The sequence below is a fragment of the Molossus molossus genome, unplaced genomic scaffold, assembly GCF_014108415.1.
Source record: "Molossus molossus isolate mMolMol1 unplaced genomic scaffold, mMolMol1.p scaffold_m16_p_4, whole genome shotgun sequence".
Classification (NCBI taxonomy): domain Eukaryota; kingdom Metazoa; phylum Chordata; class Mammalia; order Chiroptera; family Molossidae; genus Molossus; species Molossus molossus.
In genome coordinates, this window is record NW_023425377.1 from 2,646,108 (window position 1) to 2,662,547 (window position 16,440).

The window sequence follows — 16,440 nt, forward strand, 5'->3', positions numbered from 1 at the left end:
GAGTGGACTTGTGGCTCGCCCTTCCCCGCCGCCAGCGCCGGTCTCTTCGAGGGGGGACACGACCCCAAAGGATCCGCCCCAATGGCTATAGTCTCTGGAGACCCCCCACCATGAGGTTGTGACTCTGGGGACCCGCAAGACCCAGAGACACAGATACACATTTGGTTGCCAGAACCCGGGGTACCCAGGATCTGCCCACGCCCTCAGCGTCCTCTATGAAATCCAGCCCCCCTTTAGGAGGTCTTGGCCAGGATTCTGGCTAAAGGAAGCCACCTACTGGAAAGGGTGCCATCCCTGGGGGCTGCTGGAGGCAGGACAGTCTTCAGCTTAGGACAGATCCCAGAATTGAAGCTCCTCCTTCTCATCTCACCCCTCACCCTCCTCCCCTGCCCTCCCCTGGCCTGTTCCCAAGGCCCAGCTCCCTGCTACTTTTCATAGCAATGCACTGAGACCCTGCTGGCACTCAGAAAATCACCCTACTCGCCCTCTGCCCAAGGTGCTGGAACGAGATGAAGAAAAAAGGCAGAGACTCCCTCTAGTTCATCTCTGCAGCCAAACGTGGGCACCGTGGACACACAGCTGTTACTGGAGAGCACCAGTAGGGCTGCTGGCCATGCAGTCAGACCACAGCAGGGCTGGTGGGGGGAGGGCATGTCGCTGGGGGAGGGAGGGCCAGACGTGGGGACCAGAGAAGGGGTCCAGGGACGTTCACAGGTAAAATCCACCAGACCCTGTTGATGGATTAGAAGTGGGGGATGAAGGAGACAGAGGAGTCAGGGATGACCCCTGACCCTGTGGGTGGGACGCCACTTGGGCGAGTGTGTGTGTGGGGCGGGGAGTGAGAAGAGACCAGAGGAGGAGCAGCAGGGAGGCTAGGCGAGCCTGAGGTCAAGGCTGGCATGGGGGGAAGGCCCAGGGTCTGCAGGGCAGGATGCCCCCCCCCCATGAGGAGGGGCTGCAGGGCTGAGCTTGGAGGGTCCCTGGGAGCTTGGAGCAGTGGTTTCAAATCCCCCCTCCCCCCAACCTGCTGGTGCTGTGACTCAATATGACAGCCACCAGCCTGGTGACTTCTACATGAAGTAAAATGAGATATAATGTACAGAGCAGTTCCTGGGGCCCACGAGCCACAGTTCAAGTGCTTGGCAGCCACGCGTGGCCAGTGGCTGCCACGTGGGACTGTGTCCAAGGTCGCAGGAAGTTCTGTGGGACAGCACTGCACAAGATGGCGGAGTCACTGTCAGGAAACGGTAGACCTTTGTGGCCTGGTTGGGATGGAGCCTGTTTCTCACTGGGAGTCATGGTGAAGAACCGTGGGGTTCATGATTGCAGTGACCAGCGCCCCCTGTCCCCTCATCCGGAGGAGGGAAGCGAGGCTGAGAGGGACCAGGGGACCCCCCCCCCTCCGACCTGCCCTGGCGCCCAGCTCTCCTGCTCTGAGCCCGTGGCTACAGCTAGAGGATTTCTCAGACCCCCAGGAGAAGTCAAACTGAAGCAGGTAAGGGCCCCTGACCTTCGTCGCAGTTGATCTGACCCCGTCCCCAAGTGCCAGCCACATTGTGTCCTCAGTCCTCAACCTCAATTCCCAGAAAGGTCCCTGCTGGCTTTGCAAAGGTGACAGCCCCTGGAGGCCTGACCGCCAGTGACCCTCCCTCCCAGGGTGTCCCCAGGAGACCACAGCACCCAGAGGCTGAGGGAGCCCAGTTTGGGCCTGGGCTCCTGGCTTGCCTGCAGTCACTGTGGCAGTGGGCTCAGCAGGGCCCCAGAGGAGACCCCTGAAAGGAAACACAAGCCTAGAAATAGATTTTCTTTTTCTCCAAGAGCAAAAGAAGTTGAGTAAGAAATCAGTTGCTATTTTTACTGCCTCATCCAGTTGTTATGGCAACCAAGGGCCTGACTCCAGCCACAGGGAGCCAGGGTTGGGCTGTGTGTGGGCCCAGGAGACAGGGTGGGCACCAGGGGCAGCAGGGGACAAGCCTCAGGCTCCCACAGGGGCCTTCACGGGGGCCCAGGTCTGCCCCAAGGTCAGAAGTCCACCTCTGCTCCCCGCTCACCCCCTCGCCCTCGTGGGTGGCCCCTGAGGACGGCTCCCTTTGGTGCAGGCCCACCCCCTGCCAGCTCTGTGGTCTCCGCTTTGCTCAGCCTTGTCGCTGAAGTCTGTCCACCACTCCCGGGAAGAGGTGACCGTGCCCCCCTCCGGAGAGGACCCGCAGCTCCTGCCTGCCCACGAGGAATGTGTTCGATCTAGCAGGTAGTGCCTTCTGCGGCTCCTCCCCTCCAGAACCATCCCCGGAGAACGTTCTGGCTCTGGTCAGCCCCTAACTTTGACCCCTGACACTCCTAACCAGAGAGGCTGTGGGATTTAGGGAGTGCCCGCAGGCAAGAGCCACTGACTGCAAATGTCACCGTCTTTCAAGATTCCCTCCCTGTTCTATCTGCTCCTGTCCCTTCAACTAATATCTGTATCTGTCATCTATACTATGTCCTGCCTATATAATATGTGTGCGGTATATCTATCTGTTAAAAATAGTTGGTGTGTATATATATGTCAGATTTTATGACACATATATTCCAGATTCTATTTTATGTGTGTGTATATGTAACTGCTGGAGAGTTAGCCCGTCTGGGCTCCTCTGTCCTCTGTCGTCACCGAGAGCTGGGCTCCAATCCTTCCTCCGTCGTTCAGCCTGCTGAGTGCGGGGCCCTGGGCCTGACGGAACAGCCTTGCCCAGTCTCTGCCCAGCCAGGAAGCCAGGGGGCTCTCCCTCCTTCCGGGCTCCGCCCTCCTGGGCCAACTTCGGGGCTTCCCAGGAAGGAAGGAGCGCTTCCCAGGACCAAGCTTGTCGCTGCTCACGGGCTGGGTTCCCAGGAAGCAGGCTCTGCGATGAGCTTAGATGAAAAGATTTATTAAGGGGCTGCTCTCAGGGTCACAGCAGGGATGGGGGTGGGGGAGGCAGGAAGGGCATCGGGAGGGGCTGGGCTGCTGGGTTCTGGTGACAGTGGCCTCAGCAGGTCCCCAGGGCAGTTCTGAAGCTGGGGAGACCCTTCAGAGGTTTCCCCAAGGGTAAGTGAGTTGGGCCTTTACACCCCACCCATCTGTCACTGGTTCTACTGCAGGAAAGGGGTGTGGGGGGGGCGAGGTGCCCCTGAGGGCTGACAGCCTGGGGGGACACCTTTCATTCCTGACCAGAGCGTCCTCTGATTAAGACCTTACTGCGTGGCAGCCTCTTCCCAAGGCCCCTTCACTCTCTTCCCAGCCTCCCACCTCGTCCGTCCGTCCATCTGAGCAAGGCCCTTCTCCCCTCAGCGCCCCTCCTGACAGCCAGGAATCCAAACCCCGAACTCCCAAAGCAGCAGAGACAGAGCAGGGAGCACGCTGGGTGAGGAGGTGCGTGCGGCCCGGTCCTGGGGCTTAGGTTTTGATCTTTGAGACATCCCACGTCAGCCTGGGGGTTACTGTCCAAGCCCGCAGGAGAGGCCCCTGTCACACCTGCATTCGCTAAGTGTCCAAGGACACCGTTCACGTCAAAACAGTCTCATTTTCTAGAGGACGCGGGGGCTGGAGAGGCCTTAGAGGAGGAAGCTGGATTCAAAGCCAGGCTCGCATCGACTTGCGGACTTGGATGAAAACTAAACAGGAGCAAAAGAAAAAACAGGCAGGTAGACCCCGAGTCGGCGGAAGAAGACCACGTACCCGCTAGAGGGTGAGGGGACCTCCCCACATTGGGAGACTCCCCCAGGTCTGTATTAAAATTTCACCCAAGGCAGAGACAAAATATCATGTTCAAATATTCGCAAACTGGTGTGATGCGGTAAGTAGACACGAAAGCTTCCGTTTCTGCTCCACACATATAAGAAAGACCAAATGTCCGGGGTATTAGACAGGCGCTGGTAAGCTGTGCTGTTCTCCACGTGGATGACTTCGGAGCAGCTGACCCTGAAGTGTCCCAGACCCAAGGGGCATTGGGGAGGGGACGCGGAGCCCGGGGCCGGGGCCTAGTCCAGCCTCGGACAGTTGTGTTAGCTCAAACAAGTCACACTGTCTGGGCCTCGTGTTTTTTATTTCTAAAGTGAAGGTGTTTTAGCTCTAAAATTGTGAAGTTAAAATGTAACAGTCCCAAAAAAAGAACAAAGTTGGCGTAATCCTCCTCCATGGGCTCTGATGTTCAGTCCTTCTCTCCTGGGGCCCCTCTAACATGCCAGCCCTTTGTCCCCACCCCCTGCCTAGGTGCCCCCCTTACCCACTTCTGGTTACCGGACACCCCTGATCCGGGTCTCCCCCAAGATAGGAGCCAAAGCCAAGATCCACTCGGAGGGTCCCCTGGAGTCCAATGTACTAGGCCCTGCTGCCCTCTTGTGGCCGGAAGTAGAATGATTACACATTTTTAAAAAGTGCCAATCCCCGGAGTTGACTCTGATAAGGCCGGGGATGGAGGAGGCGGACAGGGAGGGCGGGTTTTCTAATTTACACCCACACCTGAACCGTGGGACGTGGGAATGGGGCGGATGCTACGCAAAGGGAAAGTCTTTCAGGTGGGAGAGAGAGCTTGGAAGAACCATGGAGCTGGAGCGAGGCGGTCCAGGTGAGACAGAAGAGGTGAGCAAAGGCTGCACAGAACAGCTGGGTTTTACTGGGAGGGGGGTGCGGAGAGTGGCCACAGCCCATCGCCTGTTAGGGTTCCTCCGAGCGATGCTTCCAAGAAGTGGAGACAGGCCAAGGGTGGCAATGTGGGAGCCTTTCCTCACCCCCAGGTTAGAGGGGAGGGTGCCCCGGACACCTATGGGAGTGGAGAGGCGGAAATGACTGGTTTCTAACTACCTTTTGGAAGCAGGACCCGCACCATTCGCTGAGGGCGTGGAGATGGAACAGACAAACACACGTGGCCGGTCCACGTATCAGGACAGAACCTGCCACCTGCAGCAACCGGCCCTGTAGCCGTCCGCCCCAAAGGTCAGGACTTGATCAATACCCGGCAGCTCCCCTCATTGTCGACCTGCTCCCTACTGAGGACCAAGCGGAGAAAGCCAGATGCACCACCTGTCACGGGGACATCCTGCTTCTGGCTAGCCCACCTCCAGCTCCCCAGGCCTGCCCTCTCCCCAGCCCCACCGGAAGCGCTCTCTTCTCTCACTACGGAGCTGCCCCTTCCTCTGCCCCCTGAGTCACTCCAACCCGCTGAACCACCTGGCCAGCGAAAGACGCATTTGAGAATGGAGTTTTTTAGCAAACTGCCAGACAAGTTAAATAGTGACCGTGCTCTGGGGATGGGGCTGTTGGGGAACTCCAAGCCCATTATGCCCCTTCCAGTGGCTGCCAGCTGTTTTCACACCTATCACAGTTGCGAGGCTACTGGTTTTTAAGGCTAACAGGGATCTCAAATAAAGTGAAGGGACTAGGGCAAATTAAAATGCCACAAGGCTCGCCTAGCTGCTGTGGCTCAGTGGATTGAGCGTCATTCCATAGACTGAGAGGTTCCAGTTCGATTCCCCGACAGGGCACATGCCTGGGTTGCAGGCTCCATCACCATTGTGGGGCGTGCAGGAGGCAGCCGATCCATGTTTCTCTCTCACATCGATGTTTCTATCTCTCCCATTCCTCTCTCTCTAAAAAAAAAAAAAAAAAAATCAATTAAAATAAAATAAAATGCCACAAGGCTCACTGTGTTTATTGCAATTTAGCTGTTTTGCTTGGAAAATACTTCTCAGATTGTTGCAAGCCTTTAGTTAATTTCCAGAGTTCTAAAAAAGTTGATTTGGATCATGTTTGTCAGTGTTCTCTTTTTGCTTTTATGGTAGGAGAGCAATACAGTGGAACCCTGTGCAACTGGTAGAAGAGAATCTGCCCCCGAAGAGGCCTGGGAATGTGCCCAGGGCACGTCGTTAAGCGAAAAGGAGGAATGGTTTTCGGAGATTCTCGCCCCACTGTTCTAGAAATGCTTCCTCCCACCCATTCTACCTGCATGGCGTTCTCATGAGGTCAGTTATTTTAACCTTTGTCATTACCAAGGAAACTGATGCTCAGAGAGGTTAGATGACTTACCTCAGGACACAGACCTTGTGAGAATCTGAGTCAGGATGTGAACTGCGATGTGCCCTCCTGATTTCCGTATTGGCCATGTCCCGACCTCTCTCCTGCTGCCTCACCTCGCACAGCGTGCACTCCGCCACCCCTTCGCCCCAGTCCTAGGTCCCTCCTCCATGCCCTCCAGTTTACTGAGGAGTCTGCCCGTAGGGGTGCTGCTCCTATGTGCTTAGGTTGCACGTAAGGACACCTGAGGAATGTCCTGCCAATGACGGCTCTGCTCTAACGTTAGGAGGAAGGGACGCTCTCGCTGGGATTGGCATCAGGCCAGTCACCTGGAGGAGTTCTGAAGTGATGACAGAGGGTCCTGAGCATTCTTCCCCACCACTCACCATCAGGAATGTGAGTGAGCTCACGCAGTCCTCGAGGTGAGCTGGGAAGCAAGGGTGCATTCCTGAGTCACACACGCGCCAAGCTCTCTGGCACAAACCCAGCATGCTCTCCAACAACACTTGTCTGTGGTCCCCAGGAAAACCCAGAGAATAAAGCAGTAAAACAAAAACCGAGTGGGCAGAAGCCCTCAGCTCCAGCCCATTCTGGCCACCAAGAAGGGAGGCTCAGAGTTCAGTTCTTCACACATCAAGTTCTCATTATTCTAGGTAATGGGAACAGAATGAACACAGACACTCCCCCTCCTGGAGCTTATGTTCCAGTTGGGAGGAGATAGTATATGGTCTACTGGAAGGTGATACGTGCTATATACAAATAGAAAGCAAGGAAAGGGATAGGGAATGTGAGAAAGTGTAGAGGTTACCACTTTTAATAGGGTTATCCAGGTATCTGTGGCAATTCTCTTCCCACCAAGAAATTAAGGTGAAGGAAGTTGGACACTGGGCTCATGCCCTTGGAATTCACCCCTTGTCATGCGCCCTATTACTCAGATGGATGGTAGAACGGCGTACCAAAGACTTGGTGTGGCAGCAGCTAAGACACCCACACCCTGTGAGGTTGGGATGTCGTTCTACAATAGTCAGCACGAGCCCGCAAACTAGGAACCGTAGTGTTTCCTTGCATGCATCTACTAATCCACTGAAGTTGTGTTGTTTCCATCTACATCACAGAGGCTCACTGGATTTTGAGATTCTAGCACCCAAAGGGTCCTCTCTTACTCCAAGGAACAGAGTCATGGTCCTGGTAAATGGAAACTCAGTCAACCCCGTGGCTATTTTGGGGTGTTCATTTGTTGAACCAATGGAGAGAGGAGGTACCAATCTAAATGGAATAAGAGATTCTGATGAACAAGAGGAAATTGGGCGACTTTTGACAATGAAGTCAAGGAGTGTGTCTAGGACCCACGACATTTACTTGGGCACCTCTTTATGTGCCTCTGCTCCACAATAACACCCCACAGAAAGCCAACTGATAACCACAGAACTGCTGAAACGGGGCTCATGATGTCAGTGGTTAGTTACATGGGCACTTACTTTATGTGTATTTATGCATTTATATATGGTCGCACATGTCCTTCTGACTGCACAGTCCCTGTCCCTCAAGTCCAGGTTAGGTGACCTCATTATGTATTCTTATTATACCCAGCTTTGTAATTGTGTTTAAGTATCCCCCCCACACACACACTGTAAGTTCGCTGAGGGAAAGGAGGAGGCCTGTTCCGTTCACATGGAAGGTGTTTCCTAAATATTACTAGGAATTAATAAATGTAAGGCGGGATCCTCTCCTAGGGAACCCAGCAAGTGTGGGCATTAGAGAAACGGGGTTTCCATTCTCAGATCCAACACTTGGCAAACAGGCTCGTATTTCTGAGCCTCAGTTTTCAAATCTGTAAACTGGGAATGCAATAGTCCACACAGGGTTGCTATACCATCCAGTAAGATAATGCACGTAGGTAGTTCGCACAATGACTGGCGCACGGCGGGCCTTCTAATATAGATAATACGGTGGAGGGGGGGGTTTACCGAGCGCCTGCTCTTCCCCATACGCATGCGCGGCGCTCGACGCGCCCACAAGCCCCGCCCCGCGCACCTCCGCGCGTCCCCACGCTTGCGCTCGTTCGGCCGGAACTCCAACCCGGGACAGAGGTGAAGGGGCGGGGCCACGGCAGCACGCCTGCGCCGCGAGAGACCCGTGCAGCGAAGGGGCGGGACGCGCAAGCGCGCACGGCGCCCCGGCTCCGGAGCATAAACAAGAGCGGGGACGGGATGAGGCGGCGATTGATCCCGGGGCAGCGAACAGGGGCGACTTCGGCGGCGAGCGGGGCCCGGCGCCGACCCTGAGCGCACGCGACCGCCGTCCCGCGCGCGAGCCCCCGGCTGGGCCTACCCGCCCGCCGCGCGCCCACCATGAACCTGGCCAGTCAGAGCGGCGAGGCCGGCGCCGGCCAGCTGCTCTTCGCCAACTTCAACCAGGACATCACGTAAGGCTGCGGGCCGGGGTCAGAGGGCAGGGGTCGGGCCGGGCTCGGGGCCCGGGGGCCGGGGCGGGCGCGTCCCTGGGTGGGCCCGGGCCGCGGCGTGGGAGGGCGCCCTCCTCAGGGACCCTGGGGGCTGCCACCTGCGGGCGGGCAGTGACGGCGCTCAGGAGGGTGCCCCACCGACGGGGGGCTTCCTCCTTCCGGACCCCCTTTCTCTCACAGTCGGGCCGAGCTCAGGCCGGACTGTTTTCCCGCCGCCTCTGCCCCGGCGGGAGTGGGGTCCGCCCCGCCAGCCCCGCTGTCGCCGGCTCGCTCCCCTCTTCGGGACCCCCTCGTCCCCTCATCTAGGGCCCCTTTCCCCGCTTTCCTCTCCTTCCCCTCACGTCTCTCTGTGCTTTCTGGCAGGAAACTTGGGTGCCCTCCCCGAGCAAGAAACAAACTGAGCAGGGACTCTGGGCTCCGACCTGGGGGGGACTGAGCCCAGGGGGGTGTGGCGGAGATGCCCGGGGGCCGGGCCCTCCCTGGGGGGCGGCCCGATGCCGGCCGCGGTGGGCCCGCGCCCAGGCCGGAGGGATGGTTGCTGGATGAGGCTTCGGGAGCGGGCAGGATGCGCTGTGGGGCGGGAGCCCTCCCGGGAAGTGAGTAAGAGGAAGTGATGTCAGGAGGGGGTCAGAGTGGGCCGTGGGCTCTCCAGTGGGGAGGGGGTCGAGTTGCCACTGGCTGAGTGCAGTGGGCAGAGTCCAACACGAGGTTTATGTTATTTTACTTTTTTTGGTTAAAACTTGGTCGCAGGCAAACTATAAGGTGATGGAAGATGATGTGACTTGGGGCGGTGGGCACACAGTGCACTGTCACAGATCACGTATGGTAGAGATGTACCCTTGAACCCCCGGGCGATCTTATTAACCAGTGTCACCCCAATCAGTTTAATTTTAAAAAATAAGCAGGAGCCCTGGCCAGTTTGGCTCAGCGGCTGGAGCATCAGCCTGCGGACCAGAGAGTCCCTGGTTGGGTTCCCACTGGGGGCGCGTACCCAAAAAATAATAATAAAAATAAGCAGGAAAAACAACAACTTGGCTGTAGAATGGCCAGCCTCAGGTCGGTGGCATGCAGCAGGACTCTAATGCACACAGTCCCCCGGTGGGGCTGCATTGAGGGTTGGAAGGGAGGAGGTGACCCATCCAACCAGAATAAGGAAACCCAGGTTCCGAAAGGTTCTGGCTCTTAGGATCGGTTAGTAGTGTAGTGGGGCAGGGCTGACACGTTTCCTGAATTCTCGCCCACGGTCTTTCCACTCTGCCAGCAGGGGAGGATTTCGAGGGGAGTGAATTTGGAAATCAGACTGTCGCAATCTTTAAAGATTAAATCAAACCAAATACTGTAGTGGTCTATGTGACCAAAAGCTGCTACAGCAGAAACAACTTGGACAGCCTGATGCAGGTGGTTCTAGTTGGGATAGACCATGTTATCCAGGTAGGGAGTCGGGCGTTCCAAACCAACTGTGATTTAGTGTTTAAGTCCTTAGTATTTTGAGACTGGTGAGAAATGGTAGCTTGATGGGTGTTTTTTCTGTCTTATATAAATTAGAGAATTTCCAAAACGTTTCCTACCATTTGTTCAGGTGTTCACTCCTCATCATTTGCATTGAAAGGAAGTCAGATATGACCAGATATTCTCTTTGCTGTTATTTCAAATGGCACCAAATTCCCTGTATAATAGAAGAATGTCATTCTGTGTGGCCTGAAAAAAGATTTTTTCGCAATTGAAAATCATGTGCTTCCCCACCCTCTGGGAATCCTGAAGTTATTGGTTCAAGAGAAGATTGCTGTTATAATTTTAACTTGCCAAAGAGGCCTTGATATAGTATGAACATAAATTGTAAGGAATACGTAGCAAGTTTGGATTATACAAAAAGTTTATTGATTAAAATGACTGTAATTTGTTTTAAATCGACACTTGAAAGAAATACAAAAGTTCTTGGGGAATGGCTTTACAGTTTACACCTTTCCCTCCCAGAATGTATTGTAATAGGTGAACACAGTTTTTCTCAAGACAGACAATATTGGCCTAGGACCCGCAGTCTGCGTGTTCAGTGAGGGAGTCTGGGAGGCCTCTCCCTGAGTAGAAGGCATGAACGTTCTGCAGTGACACTTAGCAGCTGAGTGTCCCTCACACACCAACTGCCCTGCCTTTCTTCCCCACTGGTCATGGTTCAGTGTTGTTCTATATTTCCCTATGATTCGTGTACTAAAAGTGTGACTAAGTTTTATTTCTTTTTTACATTTTGTTTTGTTTTGTTTTGTTTTTTAACTAGACCAGAGAAAAAGGCAGCAAGAACAGCTCATCTGCGTTGTCTTCCTCCTACCTGGTTAGTTCCAATCCTAGTTTCTGAAAGTAGCACTTTGGAAGGCTTATAATGGAGAAATGTTTGGCTTTTTGCAGCTGAAGGTAACAAACTAGTAAGTGGCAGTAGATCACTTGAATCTCAGATGGAAATAGGGCTGGATTCTTCCAGTGGACATCACTCTGTGGGAAGTGCTTTGGCGGTGTTTGTTTTAAGCTACATTTCTAAAAGGGATAAAGTAAAGAAAGGAATTTGATGTTCTAAGTCTTCTGTTTATAGAATCTATGTGAGTGTTTAGAAAAGTTATAGGTACAGAGACCATAGGAGACATTTGTTTGAATTTATTGCTTTCTTCAACTAGGTTTCTTCTGGGTTACAGTTATTATTCCGGGTAGGTCATTTCTCTCCTCCTTAGCAAATTGATGGGCTTAGGAGTAGGTGGTTTCTAAGGACCCTCCAAACTTAAAGATACAGGTCATTCTGCCTGCTGCGGAGGATGTGTAGAGGAGGCCAGTGGAAAGGGGACTGGTTAGCCGTCAGGACTTGGTGTGACTCACTAGACACGTGACACATTTAAGGGAGAAGTTAAAGTTACCCCCAAGTCTCTGGTTTGGGTTCTGGTGAACAGTGATAAATGTCCTTATGGGAGAAAGATCAAAAAAGGGTTCAGTTTAAGAGGAAATGATGCACTCTGCTTTGGAAATCCTGCTGGAGGCCTGGGATGGAAGTGACGGGAGCTGGAGAGAAGAGTCTTTGTGGTGATAAACTTATTAAGTGGGGCTGCAGAGCCCACCAGGTGATTCCTTTTTATGGTTTGGGCCACCTCCATTTGACCCTCTGACCTCTAACCTCGGTAAGGAAGAAGACAATGAAAAGGGAAAGCCTTTACAGACTGATCCTTGGGAGGAGGGTAAAGAAAGATCCAGTTCACATTTTTGTTTTTTAGTTCAAATCACTGTTTTATACATGGAACACTCAAGTTTAATTTCAGTGACAGTGACTTGCAGATAAAGATAGGAAACCAAACAAACGCATTTATTTTGGCTCCCTCCCAAAACACTAATAAAATGTCAGTAAAATATCAAAAAGATCTTTTAAAAGACTTAACCCCATCGGATGGGGAGAATGAGGAAGGAGACGTACAATGAAATTTTGGAAGCTAGCCAGTGGCAAAGGAGAGTGGATCCTAAATTGCTGGTGGAGAAAGCAGAGGACCCAGCTGGCTGACACGGCAGAGTCCCCAGAAGGCTCAGGGTGGCACCGGAGGGAAAGTAGAAGCGGGAAGGGGACAGGGTGGAAAGAAAGGGCTCCAGAAGCAGTCACTCTCCGAGGCCTATCCTGAGAGGGCACAGCAGGGGCTCTGGATCTGGACCGTGGGCGCAGCTGAAGGCAGGAGTGTGGTAGTGACGTGGGGCAGGAGTAGACAGATCCTTTTTCTGCTGTGGTTTGCTAGTTTTCCCTTCGTCAGTAAAAGATGCTCATTGTGTTACCTTAAACAAACTTACCACCTGGAAATTTGGGGGGGAATAGATTATATATTGGGGGAATCTCATACTTAACTTTACTGTTCCTCTCCATTAATATGCCATCAGGTGGTAGGTGAATCCTGATTACTCAAGGCAGAATCTCCAGAGGGTTGTGTGAACCTGGCTGTTGGTGTTTGAGCTAAAAATATCAAACCTGTACATATTTAATATCACCTTTTAAAAATGCCTGCCTTTATTGATAAAATATATGTTCATACTATACCGTATACACATAAAGGAATAATTGGACTATTTTTGTTTACTTTTTGTTACTGATTTCGGTGTACAATTGTTTGGATAAACCATGGGATTAACATTCTAGTGGTAAGGTATTGCATATCCTAAATAGGCGTCTGAAAATCAGAAGAACGTCAGAGTTCTGATGTTTGATCAGCAGAGCCCAGTTTTAACAAATTCTACCTGTTTGGAGCATATTGAGAACCTAGATATATCAAAATCCAGGTTCTCGTTAATTAATTAAAACTCATTATTTTACCCAATGAAGAGGCTTTTTTTTTTCATCCTCACCCAAGGACGTTTTTCCATTTTTTGTTCAGATAGAGTAGGAGGTCAGAGAGAGAGAAACATCGACGTGAAAGGGACACATCGAGTGGCTGCCACCCGCACAACCAACCAGGGCCGGAGACAAACTGCAGCCGAGGTACGTGCCCCTAGCAGGAACCGAACCTAGGTCTCTCTGGACCGCAGGCCGACGCTCTAACTGCTGAGCCAAACCAGCCAGGGCGAGATATATTTTATATAGATGTATAGATATATATATATAGATATATATGCTTGATGATTTGGTTTCTAAGTAAACAAAATATTAGAAAGGGAAAGGGGCTATTGATCATAGAGTCACAAGGAAAAGTGACAACTGTCAGCAAAACAAAAGGTAGAGAATATTTTTAAACTCAGTACTACAGTCGAGCAGTTTGATGCAGGTACACAAACCCTACACTCCTTGTTGGGTCTGAGAGGGTCACTGGATTGTGGCAGCGCAAGTGGTTTGATGTGAGAGCCCAGAGGAAGGTAAGAATTGCCATCTCCTTGTGCTAAGAGCACAGGGAAGCTTATAAGAATGACTTTTAAAATCAGAAATGGTGGGGGAAAAGTTTTGGTGCTTAGAATAACAACCCTTAGTTTACTGGAAAACATTTTCCTGAACACCAATTTCCCTAAAGTTGTGGGGTACTGAGATTTGGTTTTATTTTAGCCCTCTTGGTTATTCTTGTATTTTTGTTGGTTCTTTTATTACTTTTCAAAATATTTACAGGTAACAATTACTTCATTGATACAATTAATTCAATATAGCGAAGTATTTTTACAAAGAAAAATGACATGAGCTGTAGAAAGTTTTTCAGTTTATATTTCTATGATAAACCAATTGCAGTTTAAAAATTTAAGAGTGCTCATAGCAGCTCTGTTCTTGGAATACAGTGGACCCTGGAACAGCGCAGGTTTCAGCAGAGTAAACATACAGCGGGCCCTCTGTATGCCGGGTTCCACCTCCGCAGATTCACGCAGCCTCCAGTGTGTGCATTGTTCTGCCCCGTTTCACGTCAGGGACTTGGGCACCACGGCGTTGGGTGTCCGTGCGTCCTGGAGCCGGTCCCTCCACTCCACCGGATCCGGAGGAACAACTGAGTTTTGAGGAAATCAGAATTTACACACAGATTTTTTACTGTGCGGGGTGGGTGCCCCGACCCCCATTGTTGAAGGGTCAGCTGTGTGCTTCTCCCGGCACACATGTGAGAGGTCGGGAATCTCAGGTCTGTGACAGAGGACACTCATGGTGCGAGTGTCGGTCCTCATCATTTCTAGTCTGGCTTATCTTCTGTCTCCACCTGTTCCGTGTTCTCCAGGCATCCATACACAAGCAACCCCAGCATCTGATTCTTCCCGTTCCTACCACTTCCTGCTTTGTTCTCTCCTCTCTCCAAAGGCTGTGCTCTCTCCTCACTTCCCTTGGCCAGCCGTATTGGAAGGAGTGACCAGCTGACAGGGAATACTTTGCTCAGTGCCACAGCTCTATTGTGGGGGGTCTTGAGAGCCCTCGAGGCCCTGCCAAGCCTGTTGGCAGAAGCGGCAGTATTGGTGTGGGGTGGCAAACGTGAATGTGGGGGACAAGGCCCTGAAAACGGAGCCTTCGCTTTCTCCTAGGCCAGCTGGGCAGTGTTCGGATTCCAGGTCCTCAGTCAACTTCTTGGTTTGTTTTATTCTGTCCCACTGCTCAGCCATGCGTAAGTGTTGGCTGCATCTGGGAGGGCCGGACTGAATGCAGAGAGGGACAGCCACCCGGGCTGCAAGTTCTGGGAAGAGGGGTAGCTCACGGAACTTGGACTCTCACATGTCCCGAGCACCTGAGAAACCGTGCTTTGTTTTGAGGGGATCGTTCACTTAGGGTTCATTACTTCATTACATGTCAGATTTATAAAGTTTTACATTTAAATAAGAATATTGTCTGTCTGTACTTACTGACCCTCACCTTTTCCTGGTTGTGGGCGTGTCATCTTCCTCTGTCATCTTCCTCTCCTTCTCGGCTGCCACTCACCTGGTATAGACCACATGAAATGACTATGCTAACATTCAGTAAAGATGATGGCTACTCTGATAACAGGGAGTGGTTTGTGCATTATCACTGTCTTATTTCTACACGTATCAGCTCTTATTTCTGAATTTGGCTTTTTTGCAGGTCCCTAGCTGTTGGTAGTAAGTCCGGTTATAAATTTTTCTCCCTTTCTTCTGTGGATAAGCTGGAACAGATCTATGAATGCAGTAAGTGTTTGCTTTATTTTTCCCCCTCTTAAAAAATAGACAAGTTTAACTTGAATTGATGTGCATCCTTAAATCAGACAGACTGAAGTCCAGGTGCCCCTGACCAGTTCTCTTCCACACACACTGGGAACAGTGTGTATGCCTCCCAGATCGCTTCCTGTTTATTTGCCTTCTTACAATTGTACATATAGACATGTGTTTTATGGGTTGATATTTTTTTTTAATACATGGTATCATACTATATGTATTACTCTGTGATTCCCCACGTTTTCCATGCTGTTTAATCCCTCCAGGTTCCTGTCGTACAGGGCTTCCAGGAAGTAGAATACTTTGCAGCCCTGCAGGGATGAGTGTTCTTCAGTTGTCATTTTCTGGGATTGGAGGAGCCAGCGACAATTGGAGGAGTCAGGGACAGTGTGGAATTGCAGGCGGGTCGTGACCTTTGACTTCTTGCTCGTCACCATGTGCCTTGAGGGAAATTACTTCCCCTTGGGCCCCAGTGTGTTCGGTTTTCTGTCGTGTGTGCCGTAGTACCTGCTGGACAAGCAGTAGTGGGTACAGCTCCTCCCCCAGTGAGAACATGGAAAGCTTTGACTCCTCCCCCATGCCTAACTCTTTAATGTGGTTAGACATCTCCTATTTGTCTTTGGTTCCATTTACTCTATAAACGTTTTTTGAGGACTTGCTGTGTGCCAGCCTTTTGGTTTGTGGAGATGGCGGTACTGACAAGTTCCTGCTCATGACACATTTGAGTGGAGGAAGACAAAAGCAAGTAGACATTTCAGTGCAGTGTTCGGTAGGGACACAAAGATAAGCAGACACAGACATAAGTACCACCATGACCCCACCTCCATTACCAGAAGATGAAGACACCAGGGAAAAAGTCAATTCTTTGCCAGTTACTTGAAATTGTGGTGTTCTCATGGCCCATCAGGAGGTCAGAGGCTTTTCAGGCTTCCTCCCAGGCCTGGCCTTCTCTCCAGTGAGCCCTCTCCCAGGTGCCCTCGCCTCCATTGGCAGAGTGTCTGACTTTCGCCAGCAAGTCCCTTGTTTGTTGCTGCCGCATAGGCAGCGCCCAGACCCTTTACAAGGAGACCGCAGGGAAGCAGGGTCCTGTACTCAGCCAGCGTCCCTGCCCTGGTTTCAGCTGGCTGCGCAGATTTTACTTTTTCTGTCCTCAGACTTGCCTCCTGGTACTGACCAAACCTTCTCAAAAAAGCTGTTGTTATAGTATGTAGCTTGGAAGATGTGGTCTGGGTGATCAGGGAGCTGTAAACTAGTGAGCTTGCTCATTTCCAGTGGGTGTCAGTGTTTCTGAAAACCCTCAACCAGCTGTCTTCACTCG

General features: G+C 51.8%; 1 protein-coding gene across 3 annotated transcripts in view; it reads left to right on the forward strand.

The window, feature by feature from the left end:
- Window positions 1-8,186: 8,186 nt before the first annotated feature.
- WIPI2 (WD repeat domain, phosphoinositide interacting 2) overlaps window positions 8,187-16,440 on the forward strand; it is a 31,733-nt gene continuing 23,479 nt past the window's right edge. For 2 of the 3 annotated variants that reach the window (XM_036240319.1, XM_036240317.1), the window contains exons 1-3: window positions 8,362-8,450; window positions 10,762-10,815; window positions 15,013-15,095. In XM_036240319.1, coding sequence (XP_036096212.1) covers window positions 8,377-8,450; window positions 10,762-10,815; window positions 15,013-15,095 — 211 coding nt within the window. In that variant the 5' untranslated portion in view covers window positions 8,362-8,376. Of the gene's footprint in view, window positions 8,451-10,761; window positions 10,816-15,012; window positions 15,096-16,440 lie in introns of all 3 variants that reach the window. The other variant, XM_036240318.1, reaches the window with a different exon arrangement.